The 22,003-nt window shown below is 36.8% G+C and overlaps 2 protein-coding genes across 4 annotated transcripts; one reads left to right on the top strand and one right to left on the bottom strand.

Annotated features, from left to right (window-relative positions):
* Positions 1-167: 167 nt before the first annotated feature.
* On the top strand, positions 168-15,977 carry actn3a (actinin alpha 3a). 2 transcript variants are annotated; one of them, XM_026195968.1, is made up of 21 exons: positions 169-499; positions 5,677-5,791; positions 6,140-6,259; positions 6,374-6,460; positions 9,140-9,227; positions 9,475-9,553; positions 10,297-10,378; positions 10,464-10,549; positions 10,661-10,753; positions 10,836-11,066; positions 11,184-11,331; positions 11,432-11,582; positions 11,663-11,771; positions 13,581-13,721; positions 13,885-14,067; positions 14,199-14,333; positions 14,416-14,595; positions 14,750-14,896; positions 15,002-15,067; positions 15,196-15,354; positions 15,452-15,977. In XM_026195968.1, exons 1-21 carry the CDS (start codon positions 368-370, stop codon positions 15,608-15,610), a joined length of 2,691 nt encoding a protein of 896 aa, XP_026051753.1. In that variant the 5' UTR covers positions 169-367; the 3' UTR covers positions 15,611-15,977. The 2 variants fall into 2 exon arrangements, with proteins under 2 accessions (XP_026051752.1, XP_026051753.1); XM_026195967.1 differs by having other exon boundaries at positions 168-499; positions 14,750-15,067.
* A 444-nt stretch (positions 15,978-16,421) lies between these two features.
* slc29a2 (solute carrier family 29 member 2) lies at positions 16,422-21,707 on the bottom strand. 2 transcript variants are annotated; one of them, XM_026195969.1, is made up of 13 exons: positions 21,581-21,707; positions 20,148-20,188; positions 19,891-19,969; positions 19,678-19,811; positions 19,294-19,433; positions 18,999-19,133; positions 18,222-18,319; positions 17,964-18,036; positions 17,719-17,855; positions 17,512-17,617; positions 17,351-17,436; positions 17,056-17,255; positions 16,422-16,945 (listed from the first exon to the last, which is right to left on the bottom strand). In XM_026195969.1, the coding sequence occupies exons 2-13, from the start codon at positions 20,177-20,179 to the stop codon at positions 16,834-16,836; spliced, it is 1,332 nt and encodes a 443-aa protein (XP_026051754.1). In that variant the 5' UTR covers positions 20,180-20,188; positions 21,581-21,707; the 3' UTR covers positions 16,422-16,833. The 2 variants fall into 2 exon arrangements, with proteins under 2 accessions (XP_026051754.1, XP_026051755.1); XM_026195970.1 differs by lacking the exon at positions 21,581-21,707 and adding an exon at positions 20,845-20,988.
* Between the last annotated feature and the right edge of the window lie 296 nt (positions 21,708-22,003).

The raw sequence follows: 22,003 nt of genomic DNA, 5'->3' as shown, positions 1-22,003 counted from the left end.
ACAAACGTTGCTTAACTCTTTCTGGTCCTATGATTTTAATTATGCTGAATGAACTCTAAACTCAGACTTGACGCTGATCATTCCTGTACCTTTTTAAAATCCCGCCCATATCCTTTTATGAAATGAAGTGACCAAATACTGCAACGGTCATTCACTCATATTGCGTCCCGTTACTTGAGTTTGAGCGTCATCTGTCAGCTCATCGGCCGGTGGGAGCAGTTGCCGCAGGCAGGGGTCTGTCTTCTCTCTCCAAACTCGCACGGGACTCTTGACTGTACGGCACGGGGCGTGTATGTTGAATTAAGAGGTAAATAATAAGGTTGTGTAGGTTGAGGGGATACTAAGCACCCCACGGAAGACTGTAAAAATGACAGCGATTGAAACGCAAGTGCAGTATAGTTCTTACATGACGACTACGACTGAGGAATACATGACCCAACAGGATGACTGGGATCGCGACCTGCTACTGGACCCGGCCTGGGAGAAACAACAGCGGAAGGTAAAGTAGTTTCTGTGCTCACTACTTGCTTTTCTTTATAAAGACTTACGTAAAGAGAATTATAAATATTAGTCTACATCCAGAAAAATTATGATATATGATTGTTCGCTGTTACTGGCTGAGGAGGCCTACCCTATGGAATGAAAAGCGGCATTAGGATGTCAAATCTGCAAAAATTTGTAACTTTAATTCGGCGGCTACAAGCGCCTAGTCTCCACGTCATAAACCGCTTAGCCACACGGACCAATCAGCAGCGACCTCGTTGACTCGAGCAGCGAAAATGGTTGAATAATTTTGTATTCATCATTAATTTCAACATAACCCATTTATTTGGAATATGTATTTTAAAAAATTAAAAAACAATAAAATTATTAAATGGTTATAGTGTTAGTGTTACAGCAGGCAATTATATGAAAATATTTAATGACTATATGACACTAGCCACAACTACACCAAAGTGACGGTAACAGCTGAGCAGAAGAGGCCACAGTGGACAGTGTTCAAAATGGACGGAAGTAGTTAAGCACTAGACCTCAAAAATATTGGACCTATCCTCATTAATCCAAGCAGTTTGTTCATCATCGTCATCTGTTGATTCTAGTTAAATGACTGATGATGGTACATGTGGGAGGTGTTTATTAAGTAGCAAGGATTTAACATGACGACCTTGCCGATTCATTTACACCTTGTTGAGGGTACAGACATTTTTCTTTCTAGCAGAGTGTGACTCATTGCTAGAGTGAAACACACGTTTTAGCTTTGTGAGTTTTAAGTTTTGTTGGTCAGTAAGGATCAAGGCTTAGAAACTGACACTTTTTGGGTACAAAATATGACCTGACCATGCATAACCTTTGTTTTGGTACTTTGTTTTTCAATTGCTGGCAAATATGAAATTTCAGAAGGAATATGTATGATTTTTAATCCTCACTGTAGGGTCAATTATATAAAATCTTGGCAGCCTAGTGTGTTTTTGCACCCGAATGTGAAGCATTCTGTCCATGCAGAACTGTCATGCTGCACTATCCTCATTAAAAAGACCTCACTAAGTGCTGAAATCACAGCCTTCCTTGCATTTAACCATTACTGTGCTTCATGCTATTCCTTTAAGCCTACCTGCTTTGGAGAATAACTCTGGAGTACTTAGCATCCTCATTCTTTGGTATTTTGGTCACGTACCATTTATTAGTTCAAACCTGAGACTAGATTCTTATACACTATTGTATTACTTAACTATTTTTTTAGTGTCTGTTAATTAATGTGTCAGATCCTGCAAGGTAAGCCAAGTGGACCATTGAGTTTTGAGAAGCAAGATATTCTGGGATACGCTGAAAATTGTTGTTTAATTCTGGATTTATTATACATTTTTATGTTGTGTCACACCCCCACACCTCTCATGGACCCCTTTTCTGCTTTTCATGCTTGTACAGTCATCAGTTTAAGGCATGGTGAATGTAGTCCAGGCCTCATCTAGTTACCTCCATCAGCTACACGTCCAGTGCGAGGGTTTTATGGAGATTATAGCTTTAGTTTTTCATAAAGAATTGGATACTTACCTGAATTTTATTATTATTACTATTATTATTATTATTATTATTATTATTATAAGATGCCTGCTTAGTGTGCTGAATAGTATGTCACCTAATTACACCTTTTCCATTTTCCTTTCATTTGTATAAAGTGGGTAAATAAAAGTATGCATATTTCATATGATGAAATGAGTATATTTCATCCGTCTTTTTATGAGGTCCACAAAGGTATTTTTTCATTCTAATTAGAAAGCCTTACACTGAGCGCAGAACCTGAGGGTTTCAGATAGGTGTGCACATTCTTCAGGCATACGGTAGGGGTGTAGAAGGGGGTGGACGGGGGAAATGGGGGGTGAAGAAAGTCATGAGTATGATCGAATGGCAGTTGCTATTCCAGAAGAGGTGTCCTTCTAGGGGAACTTCTATAAACTACCTAATGAAAGCATGGAGGCTGGGGGGTAGTTTACTGAAGGAGACCAGGTCAGCCAGGTAAATTAATTCAGGCTGGATTTGACTTCCATGGCCATGTAAATGAGAGCAATAAAAGAGGGTGGGACATATAATGGGACAATAATAATTGGTTGCAGGTCACGAGTTTCTGTAGTCAATCCAGTTTACACTCTTCAATTTAAAAGTTACAAAAGGGAACTGGTTCTGCAGTAGGTTTTTTTTTTATCTTGGTGTAAAAAACAATTTAAAAATCTAAAGAACCTTTTGTATAATGGAAAAAGTTCCATGGGTGTTAAAGGTTCTTCATGAAACCATAGATGCCAATTAAGAACCTTTATTTTTAAGTGTGTAGGTGCCTTTATTGAGTCCATGTTATTGAGATTTATTGATAAAATGTTGGAGAAAAGTGCTAAGGTGAATTTAAATAGTTTATATTTCTTTGTGTATACACATTTATTAAGTGGTGCACTGGCAGCTAAATGACTGCATGTAAGTCAGATGCCTAGGTTACAGCTTCACCTAGGTTGCAGGCAGCTTTAAATACCAGGCTTTCAAATGTTAAATATCATGTTACCAGAATCCTATGTTCAGCCCTTTCACCTGAATGTGCTGCAACCCGCCTCTACAACTACCTCACAGCTACATTTATTACCTCTTTAATTTCTGTCAGTAATCATGTAGTAACCTTCTGGCCAGTGCATAAGGAAACATCTATGTATCTTGTTAGTGTCAATTGCAGTGGAGATATTACTTTACAGACAGGCAGTGTTCCCATAAGTGTTATCATTGTTAACTAAAATTAAAACCATATAAACATTAAAAAACATTAACTTATTTAATCTAATTGCCAAGTAACTAAAATGAAGTTTAAACTAATTACAAATATATAATCTAATTCAAAATATTAACAAAAATTATAGAATATAAATTAATGATACTAACACAGGTTCTCATTTGGTGCTTGTTGTAGTAGTAAGTTTGCAAAATTGTGTGATATCCATCTATAGAACGGAAACACATCCGTAGCCATCTAAAACAGATTGAGTATATATATATATATATATATATATATATATATATATATATATATATATATATATATATATATATATATTCAAAATCATTGAAGTTTGGAAGGAAGTTTAAATTTGTTAAGGCGGTGTCAAAACACAGTCATGTTAATAACTTAGTAGCTTCAGTCATTTCTTCCTGTTACTGTAAAAGAGGATGCGTGATCCAGTGGAATGTGCTTGTGGCTTTTCTGTCATCTGTAGAGCATAAATTATCTTGCAGCATTTTTGATCAGTTAACAAGAGTCAGATTTTAAAGCAGAATTTTCCCTTATAAGTGAAATTCCTTAAAACATTGTATCTATTCTTTGTTATATTATTTTTCTGTGCACATTCATGTTAATGTGTTTTAAAAAGAAAACGTTTTCTCACAATGGTGTAAAAATTGGTGTAGAAACAGGTTTTGCTCAGAAAATTTCACAAATACAAAGAAACGGAAAATAACAATGAATTTGACACTGTTTGTACTGAAATAGTATTTTCTTAAATTTTACAACTTTGGGGAAAAATTTGCCCAAATGTGCAAACAGGTTTTATTAAAATATTAAATGTTGTAATAATATATACATAAATAGATCTAAATCTAAATCTGCTTCATGCGCTGTGTCGCTTTAATTTATTAAAATATACAATAACATGTTGAATATATGATCTGTGTGTTAGCATGTGTCGCTGTGTGAATTGTAAATTTTTCAACAATGCCCTGTCACTGTCACAGCGGGACTGCATTTCAGCTGACTCATTAATGCAAAGCTTTAGCACAGATGTGTGTATGACAGGAAAAGTTGAAGTGATGATGTAACTGGAGTGCTAATGGTTAAAATAAATCCTTGGTGATGGAGTGCATATCTGCTGTAGTCATCATTGTACAGTATCTGACATCAGAATCAAGAATCAGATTAAATCAACACAGTTTTCTACTTGATATTTTTGCAGGCTATTTTGAATAGTTGTTGAATAGTATTTTTTAATTCAGTAAGTTGTGCGAAGACTTCTTTATAGATGCCCCCCCCCACTCCACTTTTAAATTAATATGTAGATTTTAAGCTATTTGAAATATACATTAATCAAAGCTGACTAGTATTTACTGCATTGGGTTATATGTGAAGAATACAATCTGGCAAACTAAATATGTATGAACATTTTAATTGACTTAAAGAGTGTATACATCATCAATGCTAAAGCAATTAGCATGTGAAAAAGAAATGAAAGCATCACCAACATGCCAAGCTATTTTCTGTACAAGCAACCTGTCGCTTGGCTAAATGTTTTTACCTCTATTCATAATGTAGGACGTCCAAGAAAAACGTTTCCTGGTGCACATACTTGGGTGGCCACTAAAACAATTCTCTCATTTCTTGAATCCACGTTATGTCATTCAGTCTCCAATTTAAAATAACACTCAATGAAGTTTATTGCTTTTGATTATAACTGTATGTTTTATGAGGATGTTATATAACATAAACGGCCCAACAGTGTCGTGGAACATCACACATTTTTTCGCACAGTAGTGTTTTGAGCGTCTGTTCCAGGAATGCTGTGCTTTCAGCTGTCTGCTGGTGTCTCATGGCTCCCCGATATAGCCTCTCCTCCTCCTCATCTTCACCCCCCCCACACACCGAGGCTAATTTTGGTGATCTTTGGCAGAGGGGGGTGATTTGAAGGGTGACCACCTGCTGCAAAAGGGTCTCCGTTTCCAGACTTACATCAAATTACGTTGGGCCTTGGCATTCTTCAGTCACCTCACTCGCTCTCTGTAACCTTCTCTGTTACGCCGGGGCTCCCAGTGGGGCATGTACAGTCCATGCTGCTTATAGATCCAACTATGTGTAGATCAGGGACAGAAATGAACCTTTGCTCAAGAAAAAAATGCCACTCAAAAAAAAAATCATATATATATAAAATTAGGTGTCAAATGCCCTCAATATTTTACTTATTTATTGTTTTATTTTTGTAATTATTTGACATATAATTTTTTTTTTTTTTACGTGAAAGGATGACATCCTCTGTGTGTCTTGTTTGACCACTCTGTGTCGCACCTTTGAACAAAATGAAACATGATATAAATTGGTGTAACTGGATGATGTGTGAATGGATGACTGCTTAAGAATTTCTTCTTTTTTCCCTTCAGACCTTCACTGCCTGGTGCAACTCTCACCTGCGTAAGGCAGGGACACAGATCGAGAACATTGAGGAAGACTTCAGGAATGGACTCAAACTCATGCTGCTGCTGGAGGTTATCTCAGGTAAGCATCTCACTGGATCCGTCGATGTGCTCAGCGACCCACGTCAGTGTCATGTTCATGTGTTTCATTGACTAATATCAGTTTCACACCTGTGGAACCGTATTGACATTAAAGAAATGAATTGACTGTGGTTGCTTTATTAGTTATGGGTTCGTATTCTGCATTTCCCATATTTCTGGCCTTTGAATCATGTGTAAAGCTTTCAGGTTCCCAAATGTAGTTTATGTTAAGATAATGTGGCCATTATTACTCTACACTTCCTCCATTAACAGTCTGACAAGAAGCAAAAGAATATTTCTATACATGTGCTTATGGTATGATTTTGTGTCTCTGTGTGTGTTATATCAGGTGAGAGACTCCCTAAACCAGACAAAGGCAAAATGCGTTTCCACAAAATCGCCAATGTAAACAAGGCCCTGGATTATATCAGCAGCAAGGGAGTGAAACTGGTCTCCATTGGTGCTGAAGGTGAGGCTTAAACCTCTTCTGTTTCAATTTCTCTAATAAAAGCTCCGTAATCCCCTTTATTCTAGTCCCTGTCCCTTTCCATGAGTGTTTTTTTCTGGCTGTTCTGACTTGCAGAGATTGTGGATGGTAATGTGAAAATGACCCTCGGCATGATCTGGACCATCATCCTGCGCTTTGCAATCCAGGACATCTCAGTGGAGGGTGAGAGGCTCTGAACATCTCACACATTAGCACCTATTAAAGGTCCACTCATTTTTTTGTTTATCACACTGGTTGGTGTGGACTTCTATTGACACCTAGTGGTGCAGATGAAGCATCACAGAAAAGAAAGAAGCTATTTATATCATCGTATTTAATTATTAGTATTTAGGTTAGTATTAGTACATACCTGCTCCCAACCAATCAGAAATGGTGGGTAAAACCTCTGAACATTTTGTTATTTTTAGGCATAGGTCTATATACAAATATTGCCGCAATAATATAGAATAAAATTGATTAGTTAAATTATTGTGATAGCAAAATTAAGCTGTGCAATACATCAAGGCTTTTTTTTCATTTGTTGTTTTCTTTCAAAGAGATAATAGACATTATTGTCAATATGATTATTTAATTTATTTGAATGTAGTACACTGACAGGAATTAAATAAGGTTCATGAATTTAATCTGTCCTTTTAACTATGCCTATTTGCCTATATTACATTCACATTGTATTGGTTAAACATTTATTGGTTAAAAAAACTAAATAAATCAATAAGAAAAATTGTCCTTTGATTCGGGATTCTCATGGTGTTCAGACAAACCAATGAATGTCATAGATTACATGCTTTTGGCAAAACTAATCAAGAAACGATAAAGTGCCTTAATGTGAAATGTGTGTGTGTGTTTTTTAAACAAGCTTTGAAATTTGATTTCAAACGTAATATCACTAATAACTTCTTTGATAAAATTATTGAAAACATTTAAAAACATAGCTCGTATTTCTTTTTACTATACATTGTTCTGAGCACCAGTAGTAAGGCTATTTGTTTGCAAGTTTAATAATTTAATTAAATAAGTTTTGTATACACATGGCCAATTATTCTCTTTAGGTTGTAATTCATGTGTGGGGATTATGCTAATTTTGAATGTGAATGCAAGTGTGTACTATTTACTAGGGTCATTCCACGAAATTTGTACCTTTTGCGTCACTGAGAAATAATCCAACTTGGATTTAACATAAAAATGTTAAGATGCTATGTATTCTTTCATCAATATTACATAAAAAAATCAATTAAATATTATTTTAAATAATTTAAACAGCGTTTATACTTTAAGGTTTTTGACTGGTCCCTCATTATGATTTTTCTTTTATTTTATTTTTAATTTGCAAAATAATATAAAAATCACATTTGCATATTGTTTTAAATATAGTCTCATTGTTAAGCAATGTTTTTGGCACAATTATGGTTTTTCTATAAAATGTTAATTTGTATTGGTGTCTCATCATTTCGTATCAGCCCTGTTACCCTCATCAAAAATCATGCAGTCATGCAGTGTCAAAACTGTTGCCATTTTTAAAATGTAAATTTTAAAATTACATATAATATAATCAATACCTACAAGGGAAATCCTTTCAAAATGTACTACATGTCCTTTTTTGAACCTGATTATTAGCTTGAAATGATCAAATTAGTTATTATCATCCCTGTTACTTTTCAGGGTAACAGATTTTGATATTTGGGAATGACATAGATTAGGTGTCGCCCTGGTGTTTGTGTAAAATGCAAACATGTCACCCTGGGTGTAATCTTAAGATAATGCCTATATTATTCAGTGTTATATGAGCATGGGTTACATTTTAGTTAGTAGTATTTGTATTGTTACTATTAGTGTTGTTGTTGTTAATGACCAGGATAGGATGATCAGTCTCAATAAAACACTTTTTTTCATAACTCATTGTCAATAATGTTCAAGAAAGTTCTGATCATCTTCCTTGCCTAATAATTGAATGAGATCAGTATATTTGAAGTTCTGTGAGGGGACACAGACAAGCATATGGATGCATTATCTAATTACAATACCCTTAAAACAGATCTCCTAGAAATGTAATGTGCTAAATCAACAATGAACTGACTTAAACTGAAAAATTGAATATTTACTATTGTCATACAACTATGCTAAGTAGATGCAAAACAATTTAATGCAATTTAAAATGGTAAAACTGTTCAGTATTGTGTAAACAAATATGTGCAGTGTGTTGAAGAATGTGTGCCCTGTCTTCCATGTTACTCTGTTACTGTCATTAATTTCATAAACTATATTCGATACAGCCTTCCAGGTTTTTCCATTGTAACTTAAACTATATTTAATTTTGAACAAAGCTCTTTATTTAATGTCTCTCTTAAATGTACATGTGGTAACCCTCCAAAATTAGGACGTTCTTGATAATTTGAATGACAAAAAAAAAAAAAAAAAAAAAAAAAAAAAATCCAAGTTTTGAGAAAAGACTGCATATATATGTGAAAACTATCACATAGTTTTAATTAAACTATAGCATCTAGTAACGCTTGAGTCGGCAACAGGATTGACAAAATACCAAAACATGAGGTAGAAAAATAATAAATTACACAGCCTGAGATTTTTTCAAGTGGAAAAGACATCGTTTTTGTGTAATGACTCACAAATGGCTGGAGTTCATTAACGTGCACATATTTAAATAACAACTCTGAGCATCTGTGAATCCAGAGTTCCATTTTAAAAGCACGTTTACTCACATACTGTATTTATGAACGTTTCATGAATGAGGTCAACTGAGCATAACTTTAAATTAAAGGGTAAGGTCAGGTCAACATCATATGTTGTGTGGTCAGTGAAAGTGCTCTTCTGGCCTGTTCCTCACAGAGACCTCTGCTAAGGAGGGCTTGCTGCTGTGGTGTCAGAGGAAGACTGCCCCCTACAGGAATGTCAATGTGCAAAACTTCCACATCAGGTGATTTCTGCTTCACTCCTGTTGAGAGAGCAGCATGCTGGCTTAATTTCACAATCTTTTACTCTGTTTAACTCTTTACAGCTCCTGTCATGTGTATATTATCTCTCTTTAAAAGCCATCCTTCGCATTATCCATCATACTTCACATGCTTCTAAACTCCCATAGAGCCTCTGCAAAACTCATTGTTTTGTTAATCATTTCCAACTTTCTTTTCGTGTTCTTCCTTCGCTTGTGGTCTGTGTCTTAGTTGGAAGGATGGCCTGGCTCTCTGTGCCCTCATCCACAGACACAGACCTGACCTCATCGACTACTCCAAACTGCGCAAGGTGCCATCGCCCTGTTTCTCATAATGCATCTCTGCCTTCTGTTTGTTCATCTGTTATGTTTCAGTAAAAACTTTTCCCCTACACAATAACAGTCATCACAGTCCTGTTGGTAACTAACTTTATGTCTTTGGCTTTGAATGCACTGTTTATTGTTCTAAAAAGAGCTGAATATTTTCATATTTCCTTTTTTCATTACTTAAGTGAAAATAGGTTTGTTCTATTTAACTCTATGAAATTATTGCCACCCTACTAACAAAAAAGCAAGTGTTTATTTTTTATCTTACCATGGTAATAGCATGTTTCTTTTTGAATATGTATTATGGCTTTACAATGATTTTAATATCATGGTATTTAATTGAAGTATTTTAGAGTACAATTTAATATATCATGGTACATAAATATATATGAAAATCACTGTATAAAACATGGTAAATATTAAAGGGCTATGATATTACCTTTTATTACCTATGTTTTTGTAAAGATATTTAACTGAATTTATCTAAAATGTTCTCAGGCATGAATTCAGTTTTTGCTTGTTTAATTGTTACTAATGCTCTGCATTGCATAACATAGCATGTGTCACAATCAAACATGGTGAAGTGTATTGGTATGCACAATATGTTTCCATGATGGTTAACTGTCTTTTCCAGGAACTTTCGATTGTAGACTGAGGAAAAAACGTTTCTTCTTTTTGTTCACTTTTTTTTCATTGAGTTTCTTACTGGCTATGTCTGCCCTTGCAGGATGATCCTACTGGCAACCTTAACACTGCTTTTGAGGTAGCAGAGAAATACCTTGACATCCCCAAAATGCTTGATGCAGATGGTATGTACTCTCGGAGAGATATCATGTTTCACATTGTACAAATAAAATGGTTTCAGGAATTGCTTAATGTTTGTCTCCATATCAGACATCGTGAACACTCCGAAACCTGATGAGAAGGCTATCATGACCTATGTGTCATGTTTCTATCATGCTTTCGCTGGAGCAGAGCAGGTAAGGGAGTTCTTCTGGAGATGAACATCTGTAAAGGAAGCAGAGTTGCTCCTTTTAGAATGTAATTGCCCACCTTGTTTCCCCTTTGTAATCAGTCACACTGTCCTCCAGGCTGAGACAGCAGCTAACAGGATCTGCAAAGTGCTGGCTGTGAACCAGGAAAATGAGAAGCTGATGGAAGAATATGAGAAACTGGCCAGCGAGGTAAGAAAACTCAAACTCTTTTAGATGGACAATGTTTTGTTAATTTGCTGAGTCTTGGTTTCCCAATTGGTTTTGACCTTAGCTTCTGGAGTGGATCCGTAGGACCATCCCCTGGTTGGAGAACCGCATGGCCGAGCAGACCATGCATGCCATGCAGCAGAAGCTAGAGGATTTCAGGGATTATCGACGTGTGCATAAGCCACCAAAAGTTCAGGAAAAGTGTCAGCTGGAGATCAACTTCAACACCCTACAGACCAAGCTGAGGCTCAGCAACAGGCCTGCCTTCATGCCCTCTGAGGGCAAAATGGTTTCAGTATGTGCTGCTCCTTTTCTCTTAACATTTGTATTCGGGGTAAATTACCTTGGCTTACAAGTACCCCACCGACAGAGTTAAAATGAAGTAAGTTCTACCTGGGCTCCTCCCCTGCAGGACATTGCCAATGCCTGGAAGGGTCTGGAGCAGGTAGAGAAGGGTTACGAGGAGTGGCTGCTCACAGAAATCCGTCGTCTGGAGAGACTGGACCACCTGGCCGAGAAGTTTAAGCAGAAGTCTACCTTGCACGAATCGTGGACCACAGGTATTAATCACTACATCTCTGATCTTACAGTTAGCCATTCTCACACTACTCTGAGAACAAACATATTCCTTCTCATTGTGTTTCGTATTCCTCAACACAGGAAAGGTGGAGCTGCTTTCTCAGAAAGACTACGAGTCAGCCTCTCTCATGGAGATCCGTGCTATGATGAGGAAACACGAGGCCTTTGAGAGCGACCTGGCTGCCCACCAGGACAGAGTGGAGCAGATTGCTGCCATTGCACAGGAGCTCAAGTAACTTGAAACACGAAGATGACTTTCTTATAGTTTAAAGTAGGTAATTGTAATGATTATAAAGATGTGTTGCTCTTTAGTGAACTGGACTTTTATGATGCTGCAACCATCAATGCCCGATGCCAGGGCATCTGTGACCAGTGGGACAACTTGGGCACCCTGACCCAGAAAAGGAGAGAATCACTGGAGGTACATGTACATAATAACCACTTGGTTGTTACGGTATAGCTGTCCTCCTCAGTTGTCTAAATCTCACTTGAATTGAGAATGCGGTCAAACTAATGTAGATTCCACATCCAGAAATACAAACCCGATTCCAAAAAAGTTGGGACACTGTACAAATTGTGAATAAAAGCAGAATGCAATGATGTGGAAGTTTCAAATTTATTTATTCAGAATACGACATAGATGACATATCAAATGTTTAAACTGAGAAAATGTATCATTTTAAGGGAAAAATAAGATGATTTAAAATTTCATGGCATCAACACATCACTAAAAAGTTGGGACAAGGCCATGTCTACCACTGTGTGGCATCCCCTCTTCTTTTTATAACAGTCTGCAAATGTCTGGGGACTGAGGAGACAAGTTGCTCAAGTTTAGGAATAGGAATGTTGTCCCGTTCTTGTTTAATACAGGCTTCTAGTTGCTCAACTGTCTTAGGTCTTCTTTGTCGCATCTTCCTCTTTATGATGTGCCGAATGTTTTCTATGGGTGAAAGATCTGGACTGCAGGCTGGCCATTTCAGTACCCGGATCCTTCTTCTACGCAGCCATGATGTTGTAATTGATGCAGTATGTGGTCTGGCATTGTTATGTTTGAAAAGGTCTTCCCTGAAAGAGACAATGTCTGAATGGGAGCATATGTTGTTCTAGAACTTAGATATACCTTTTAGCATTGATGGTGGCTTTCCAGATGTGTAAGCTGCCCATGCCACACACTCATGAAACCCCATACCATCAGAGATGCAGGCTTCTGAACTGAACGCTGATAACAACTTGGGTTGTCCTTCTCCTCTTTAGTCCGGAAGACATGGTGTCGCAGTTTTCCAAAAAGAACTTCAAATTTTGATTCGTCTGACCACAGAACAGTTTTCCACATTGCCACAGTCCATTTTAAATGAGCCTTGACCCAGAGAAAATGCCTGCGCTTCTGGATCATGTTTAGATATGGCTTCTTTTTTGTCCTATAGAGTTTTAGCCGGCAATGGCGAATGATACGGTGGATTGTGTTCACCGACAATGTATTCTGGAAGTATTCCTGAGCCCATGTTGTGATTCCCATTACAGTAGCATTCCTGTATGTGATGCAGTGCCGTCTAAGGTTCCGAAGATCACGGGCATCTAGTATGGTTTTTCGGCCTTGATCTTTACGCACAGAGATTGTTCCAGATTCACTGAATCTTTGGATGATATTATGCACTGTAGATGATGATAACTTCAAACTCTTGCAATTTTTCTCTGAGAAACTCTGTTCTGATATTGCTCAAATATTTTTTGCTGCAGCATTGGGGGATTTGGTGATCCTCTGCCCATCTTGACTTCTGAGAGACACTGCCACTCTGAGAGGCTCTTTTTATACCCAATCATGTTGCCAATTGACCTAATAAGTTACAAATTGGTCCTCCAGCTGTTCCTTATATGTACATTTAACTTTTCTGGCCTCTTATTGCTACCTGTCCCAACTTTTTTGGAATGTGTAGCTCTCATGTAATCCAAAACGAACCAATATTTGGCATGACATTTCAAAATGTCTCACTTTCTACATTTGATATGTTATATATATTCTATTGTAAAATAAAATATAAGTTTATGAGATCTGTAAATTATTCCATCCCTTTATTACTCACAATTTGTACAGTGTCCCAACCTTTTTGGAATCGGGTTTGTATTAAGAATATTTTCCATGTTTAGACAATTAAGAGTATGATTCAAATATACTATTTATAGTAGTTAAAGGATGTGGACTAGCTGTAATTGTTGTCTTTCTTTGCCATAGCGTGTGGAGAAGCTTTGGGAAACAATTGACCAGTTGTACCTGGAGTTCGCCAAGCGGGCAGCTCCATTCAACAACTGGATGGATGGAGCTATGGAAGATCTGCAAGACATGTTCATTGTTCACAGTATTGAGGAGATTCAGGTAAAAGATGACACTGAATGCTTGGTGGAGAGCTTATCTTTTTCATTAACATTGTAAACTGGCTTTAGTATCTTATCGGTCTGTAAGGATCTGTAATAGACACTTTTTTGTATGCACCATGTCTTATCATCATTTTATTCTTTCCTGATAATTTCAACTTTAGAGTTTGATCACAGCCCATGACCAATTCAAGGCCACCCTACCAGAAGCTGATAAGGAACGCTTGGCCATCATGGGCATTCATAACGAGATCCTGAAGATAGCTCAGACATACGGGATCAAGGTAGTGGGCGAGAATCCTTACACTGTCCTTTCTCATCAGGATATTAGCAACAAATGGGAAGCTGTAAGTACTTTACACTCTTTATTATACCACTTCAGTTTAATCAGTGAGATGGCTCAGTGTATTGTGTTCTCTGAGCTAGGAGAAGTCCTTTCCCTTTTCTTCACTGAGGAATGTTTCTTCCTTCCTAACAGGTGAAACAACTGGTCCCAATGCGTGACCAGACATTGCAGGAGGAAGTAGCCAGGCAGCAGTCCAATGAGAGGCTGAGACGCCAGTTTGGTGCTCAGGCCAATATCATTGGACCCTGGATTCAGACCAAGATGGAGGTGTTTCACCGTACAACTCACTCACAGTAGCTACATGTCACATACTACGAAAAAACTCAAACTAAATCCTCTTGTTCAACAGGAGATCAGCCACGTGTCAATTGATATTGCCGGTTCTCTAGAAGAACAGATGAGCAATCTGAAAACATATGAGCAGAACATCATTAATTACAAATCCAATATTGACAAACTGGAAGGAGACCACCAGCTCAGCCAGGAGAGTCTTATCTTTGACAACAAGCACACTAACTACACTATGGAGGTATTGACAATCAGCTATTTTCTGTTCATTCTGAAATGTATTTCCTTTTTTATAAATCCAAATGTCGTTAGACTTCAAAGTTGCTTTAATCTCACTTTCCATATAAGGCATGATTCCTATTTTCTAATTATTGAAATAATATTATCTATTTTAGCATGTGCGTGTGGGATGGGAGCAACTCCTCACCACTATTGCCCGCACCATCAACGAGGTTGAGAACCAGATACTGACCCGTGATGCCAAGGGCATCAGTCAAGAGCAGCTCAATGAGTTCAGAGCCTCTTTCAACCATTTCGACCGGGTTAGTTTCGACATGGAGTCTTTAGTTTCATCTTTGAATAAGCAAAGTTATGCAACCTTATCCACTAACTCTAAAAATAAACACTGTATTTTTTTGTATTTGCAGAAGAGAAATGGCATGATGGATCCTGATGACTTCCGTGCTTGCCTAATTTCTATGGGTTATGATCTAGTGAGTGCATTTAGTCCTGTTTAGAGTATGACTCTCACTGCTTTTTTCATTGCTTTACAATTATCCAGAAACACAAGGACACAAAATCAACTTTCTTTTACATGACCTGTTTCCATTATTTTTTTTAGGGTGAAGTTGAATTTGCACGCATTATGACTCTAGTGGACCCCAACAACACAGGAGTTGTCACCTTCCAGGCATTTATTGACTTCATGACCAGGGAGACAGCCGAGACAGACACTGCTGAGCAGGTCATGGCCTCCTTCAAGATCCTGGCTTCTGACAAGGTAATTACAAACTAAGAACCATTTAAAGAACCTATAGAATAATCTGCTTAACATGGCTCCTGTTGTCTCATTTTTTTTTTTTTACTGTGTTCTGCAGTCGTACATTACAGTGGAGGAGCTGAGGAGGGAGCTGCCCCCAGAACAAGCCGAATACTGTATCAGCCGCATGACCAAGTACATTGGCGGTGATGCTCCCCCAGGCGCCCTGGATTATATCTCCTTCTCTAGTGCCCTGTATGGAGAGAGCGATTTGTAGAGCCCTTCCTGACATGTACACCACCCACAACATCCCTTACACCCTTCTCCTAAATTCATAAAACCCTTAAAAATCTAACTCCAGGAACATTTTCAGATGTAATGGATAGCTTTGCTGCAGTGATTTAGTCCTGTATGTCACCAGTTAATATCCTGTGGCACCCATCAGTTGCTGTCTGATCTTGTTAGTGGTCCATCTCTTATGTTTTGAAAAGTTGTCTCACAAGCCAATAGGGATTGAGGAGTACAAAAACCTGGCAGAATATAGTTTTTCACAATGTCACCATTCATTGTAGACATCTGCTCCCCCTTCATACAAATGGCTTACATTTTGGAGGAAGAAAAATAAAGTAGCCTAAAAAAATATACATTACATTGTTGTTTAATCAAAGCATATATACCTGAACTTAATGAAAACATCACTATTAAGTGTATTCCATCAGTCTAATGTGCCAAAGCAAGTAAATTTTTTACCATTACTCATTTAATCTAAAAGTATTGTTTCTTTGGACATAAAAACTAGGGCATCAGCAAATCTAACCTGTTCCTGACTGGGGTTTCAGCAGTTACCCACTGGTTGAAGGTGAAGCGATTGCACATAAAGTGTTTGCTATATTTTAAAAATTTTAATTAAAAATTAAGTTAAACAACAACAAATAAAACACACAAAACACCAATAAAAATAAATAAAAACACACCACATATAAAAACATACATTTGATCTAAAAATTAATGTACAAAACTGATGGCAAATAACAAAAGAAAAAATATTAAACAAGTTAAAGGTAAAAAAACTTCCCTTAAAAAAGTTATAAAATACAGACACATTAATAAAAAAAAAGGTTAAGAGAAAAGTTTACATCTACAGTATCTATTTTTTTTCCCTTTTTCTTTATGGGATCTTCAGAAACCATGACTATAAAGCCAAAAGAATAACTATTTTATACATGTTTGTCATCTGTACAGTCTGCTGATGTCTGTGCACTCATTTTTTGCTCACATGGACAACAATGAATGTGTCTGGATGCTTGAATGTAAGTGCCACTAGTCTGCATGCACCAAATGTGCAATATATACACACACACACACACACACACACACACACAATGGAGTATACTTTGAAAAGCTTGCATACTCAACTATGCACAAAACAACAGTCAGTTGAAACTTGTTCAGGTTGGTGGGATAATGAGATGACAGAAGTATCAGCCTGTGGGATCTTCCCTAAATAATTTTTTTAAGGCCAAAAGAGAAAGTGGCACCTAGAGAGAGTCCCAAAGCCAGGAAGAAGGTCATCAGAGCTCCTGCTGTCTCCGCATCTTTAGGCCTCACCATCCTAGATAAAAAACAGTTTGTGGGTGTGTATGTTATGGGGGACAACCTCAGCTGATTTTGATAGTAATTAACCTTGATTATATATTTTGTGTTGTCTTTAAAAGTACTTACTGTGGAGCATAGCTCATGGAGAGGCAGGCAAAATATCCACTCGTCATGGCAAACAAAGACATGATGATGATATAAGCCATGTCATGATTGAAAAAGACTGGGAGATAGAAGCGGGGCTGAATGTTGCAGAGCATGAGGGCAGGGATGAAAACTACCCGTAATACCACAAAAAAAGGAAATAAATGACTCTTCATTGAAGGCTGGGAGTTTGGGAAAGAACAGAGATAAATGTTAGATAAACAATTTCCATAGTTAGCCATTATACTGTGTTAATACAGGCTCCAATGAAACTCACCCACTGAAGACGAGAAGTGAGAATTCTGCCAATCCAGTCCATCACACCGAAGACAATGAATGAACACAAAGGTGCGAAGATGTTATCTATAAGATAAAAGTTATTAAAATCGGTGCTTTGACAAGCATGATGCATGAGCTAGACATCTTGTGCAGACTCACCTTTCCCATCAAATAAGCCAGAAGGTTTTGTATTTATAGTAATTGCTGGAAAAACGGACAGTGTGACGGCAAACACGCATGTCACACATAAAGCCATCACCCAAATCTACAATAAATAAATAAAATAAATGGATCTATATTACTTTGAAATATGTTCAGTGAATTTTTCTTAATGGTGGGTATTTAAGCAGAAAATGTTTGCTATACCTTTTTGAAGACTTGTGGCACAGTTGACTTCTCCTCATTCAGGTCCTGTTTGACCTCATTCAGCTTTTTAGATGCTTCAGTTTCACCAATGTCATCAAATCCATCGTCAAAATTATTCAACTTCACTTTAACAATCTCTGTAGAAACAAAAAGATCAAAATTCATGATTTAGAAGAACCAACAGTGGCTTTGCTGGAATTTGTGTAATTTGTCCTGACAATGGAAAAATGTATGATGTGACATACCAGAACTATTTGGTGATGGTTCTTTCAACGTAGTTTTAGTGGACACATTTTCCAAATGAAGTTGGGCAAATCTCTGTTTTATAACAATGAAATTTTATTTTGAACAAAATCAGAAATAATTATTATACTGTATAATTTGCTATTTTCAATATATTATAGCATCGAAAAAAAAACTGCTTAACAATTTAGTTAATGCGTTTTATCAATGTCAAAATAGTTAAACAAGAAAAAATGATCAGGATGTCCGGTGGCACCTACCAGATGCGGAAGTACGAGGTAGCAGCATAAATTAAGTAGGGTGGCGACAGAGGGGATTATGAAATATCCCAGGGCAGAACTCTCAGAGTCAGTTTCAACTAAAGATTGCATAAAAACACAGCTGTCACAATAAATGGTTTCTCTCTGATTACTAATAAAAAGTACTAACATTTTAGATAAAAAAAAAAAAAGTTGTGGATTGGAGTTTCACAATTAATTGAAAGGATTAGTTCACCCAAGAAATGAAAATGGTCCATCTTCTACTCACCCTCGATGCATCCTAGGTGTATATGGCTTGCTTCTAGGGCTGTCACTTTTAGTTCGAAAATCGATTGCACAATCGATCGGACCAACCAAAAAAAGGTTTCGAAAATGAAACTAGGGAATCGATTTTAACCAAATATGTACACTATTAATTTTAAAAGAATTAAACAATTAAAAAATATAGATATAACAAAACTCACAAACAAGCAGAAAAATAAAATAAAGAATTTTGAAAGTGCAGTATGCGTTGCCAAAGCTAAATAGAAAATACCAGCAATTTTACGTGCCCACAAGACCCAGTGACGTCAAGTGCTTCAAGGGTGAGTAGAAGATGGGACAAATTTTCATTCTCGGGTGAACTAACCCTTTAAACTGCAAAAGCCTGAGTCCTTTTATGTATAGTGTGAATGCAAAAGTACTGTTAGGACACACAATACACCAAGTAATTAGAATGGGATTTCATTTATTTTTTATTTTTTTGTCAAGCTTGATTGGAATATTGCAAGTACTTACAGATATTCGATAACAGAAAGGCAATACCAGAGAAGATTCCTGCCACTGCCTGTCCACTCATGAACAGGGAGCTGAATCTTGGAGGCAGCTTACCGACCAGACCGAATAGACTACCTTGCAGCACAGCCCCAAACACTGGGAAAATGAACAAAGAAAGACTGGGGTGTTAGATTTTATCAGAGGATTCGCTCACTCAAACATATTTGAGAGAAAGTGGAAAGTGTTTTTATTGTAATGCCTCTTTTTAATATAATGTGAAAGTGTAATGTTATAAGTAATATTATAAGAAACATACTGTTAATAAACCAAATTGTCGCCATTGTAATGGAAAAGAAGTGGTCCTGGTCCATCTTAACTTTCACTAAAATGGCCGTAAGAATGAAGAGTAGTAATATGAAGACCATGCTGCCAGCAATACGAATCTTCTCTGCAATGCTATGTAAGCAAAAGATAAAAAATAATCATAATGTTATAATATTAGAGAGCTGGTCAAAATGTCCACTCAAAAGTGACATTTTTGCTGAAAATGTACTTATCCTAAATAAATGTTGGTATTTTTTATTAGCAGTCTGTGAGAAGATTATTGCATTTTATCATCCGTTTGAACTCATTCCTTGTTACATACCTATATATAACTCGCAGAAGTAAACAAATGTTGAAACATGAAACAGATACTCACTGCTGGTACAGAAAAGAGTTGAGAAGTGTGAATAGCAGCAAGGGAAGCTGGGCTAACAGCACACTCATGTTACCAAACATGTAAGTGTCAGTCTGAGTAGAATTTGTACCATTTTTCAAACGGTCAGTGAAATACTGCAAACAGAAGGGGATGGAGTATAAGCACAAGAGAATTAGAGACAACCTTTAATCAGCGAAGGTCTTTATGTCTTACATTTATTGCAGTGCTGAAGAAGTTCCATGGAAGCAGAGTTCCCATTCCCAACAAGAAAAAGATAACAGCCACAAGGCCACTGTCAAGGTTAGAGAGAGACAATTATGTTATATCATGTCATAAATTAAAAATCACAAGCACACAAATTTGGAAGTTATTATCTTAATATTTTTATTTTACATTGATTAACATGATCATGATCTAAACTAATTTACTGTTATCTCCAGTAAATCAGTTAGCATCAGAATTGCACTCACCTTCTGTCTGATGCTCCCTTACAAACCTTCATTGTAATGTCCTGAAAAAAAAAAAAGTATATATTTGTTGTTATATAATAAACCATGTTTTGTGACATCAATTCAGCCATTTAACATTAAGTTACGTATCGCAGGACTTATGGGTGATGTAAAAACATAAAACAAAAAAGGTGAATCCTAGATGTCATTTATGTTAAGTAGTACTCAATATTTTTGATTCGAAGGTACTTCCACTGTCCAACAGTTTTTTATTCGGCATATCCTTCAATAAACATATAGATTTCAGTTTAACGTTACTAGTTTACATCTCGATCTTTTTTGTGTATTTAATTGTAAATAAGTCACACACACTTACACACACACACACACACACACACACACACACACACACACACACACACACACAAACACACTACACCTGTAACGGATGAGAAATAAACGCGGCAAATGTCTTTTCCGCATGATGTAATAAACCACGCTGTGTACGTATGAATACGTCTCATCCCTTCAGCAAATTTTCAAGTATTTAACTTTTTTTCAGTATTTAAATTTAATGTTTAATAACAAACAGACAATATTACGAACAAAAAAACAAACTTAAAATACCATACGAAAGTTTTACTTAAGTAAACTTAGTTTATAATAGAATACAGGAACATTTATTTTTTAATTGTATAGCCTAACATAAATCACTTACCTCAAACTATATGGAGAATCCAGATATGTTATTTCAAATTATTACTATAAGCTGTAAGGACGCGTGAAGTGGCAAGCTTCTAAAATTTGAATTAAGCAACAGATTTTCTGACAGACAGCCACTCCACGTGGAAAACAGTGAATGCGCGTTCCTATTGGCGTTCGCGCGCAAACCTCTTCCGTGTTTCCCTTATTATGTCAACTTTTGATTGTGTTGATATTATTGAAATATTGAGTTTTATATACAATATATATACATTCATGCAAAATAAAATATACACTAAACTATAGCATAATTTCATGCTTACCAATAGCGTATATGTATCTTACATTTCAGAAACATACTGAAAACAGTAACTTGTCCTAAACAAGAGAATCAGCCACTATTCCAAATCTGAAAGCAAGTAACTGTAACGTTAAGTCCAACATATCAAACCCAAACATAGCCAATTTTCTTTTTCAGCGTTTCCCTTTCATCTGTTGACTAATGAATTTCTACGAATTTCGAAACAAAATAGGCTTATTTATATAATAGATGCCTAATAGAGATTACATTCCAGTTATTACCGATGGTACACGTACATATTGATTCAGTGATTGCACTAAAGAAATAACAGTAATAACAGTTTAAAGACAATATTTTATGATTTACCCTTGTAGACACTGTAACTTGTATATATTATTATTCTCGGTGCGTTCATTTAAATAATAATCGGTATATGGAAATATATACTCACAGAGTCGTAGTCCTAGTTACACACGACTTCAACAACAACATGCAGCACGCGCAGACAGTCGTGCACAGCGCGGGCAATTTTGAAAAGGCTTCGCGGTAGTGATGGGTCATGCGCAAAAGATGCGGCTCTGAGGAGACTTAGGTCTCTGCAGAGCAAAAGTGGGCGTTTATCACCATATGGGTGTTTTGAAACTGCTGGGTGTTTCTGAATCATGCAATCTAAATGATCCCCCTTACCCAACCCCACCCCTAAACCTAACGTCACTATTACATCAACTAATCAGGTATCATGGTGTAAAAACACCTTGATCTCGTAACTCCCATTACTTTCCTGCAGAGACCTATACTTGGGCTCTGAGAGCCGATGCTTGTAGTGAATCAGAAGAGCCGTCGTCTCGCATCGAGTGAGAGCCGCCTCCCAGTT

This window comes from Carassius auratus, chromosome 21 (assembly GCF_003368295.1).
Source record: "Carassius auratus strain Wakin chromosome 21, ASM336829v1, whole genome shotgun sequence".
NCBI lineage: Eukaryota > Metazoa > Chordata > Actinopteri > Cypriniformes > Cyprinidae > Carassius > Carassius auratus.
This window is presented reverse-complemented; position numbering and strand designations above follow the sequence as displayed.

Coding starts and splice junctions, on each gene's coding strand:
- actn3a (XM_026195967.1), top strand. CDS start 368: ATGACAGCGATTGAAACGCAAGTGCAGTATAGTTCTTACATGACGACT. Junction 6,260..6,373: donor GGTCTCCATTGGTGCTGAAG/GTGAGGCTTAAA, acceptor TCTGACTTGCAG/AGATTGTGGATGGTAATGTG. Junction 11,067..11,183: donor CTGAGGGCAAAATGGTTTCA/GTATGTGCTGCT, acceptor CCTCCCCTGCAG/GACATTGCCAATGCCTGGAA.
- slc29a2 (XM_026195969.1), bottom strand. CDS start 20,179: ATGAAGGTTTGTAAGGGAGCATCAGACAGAAG. Junction 19,812..19,890: donor TCTTCAGCACTGCAATAAAT/GTAAGACATAAA, acceptor TTCTGTTTGCAG/TATTTCACTGACCGTTTGAA. Junction 18,320..18,998: donor CTTTCTGTTATCGAATATCT/GTAAGTACTTGC, acceptor TGCAATCTTTAG/TTGAAACTGACTCTGAGAGT.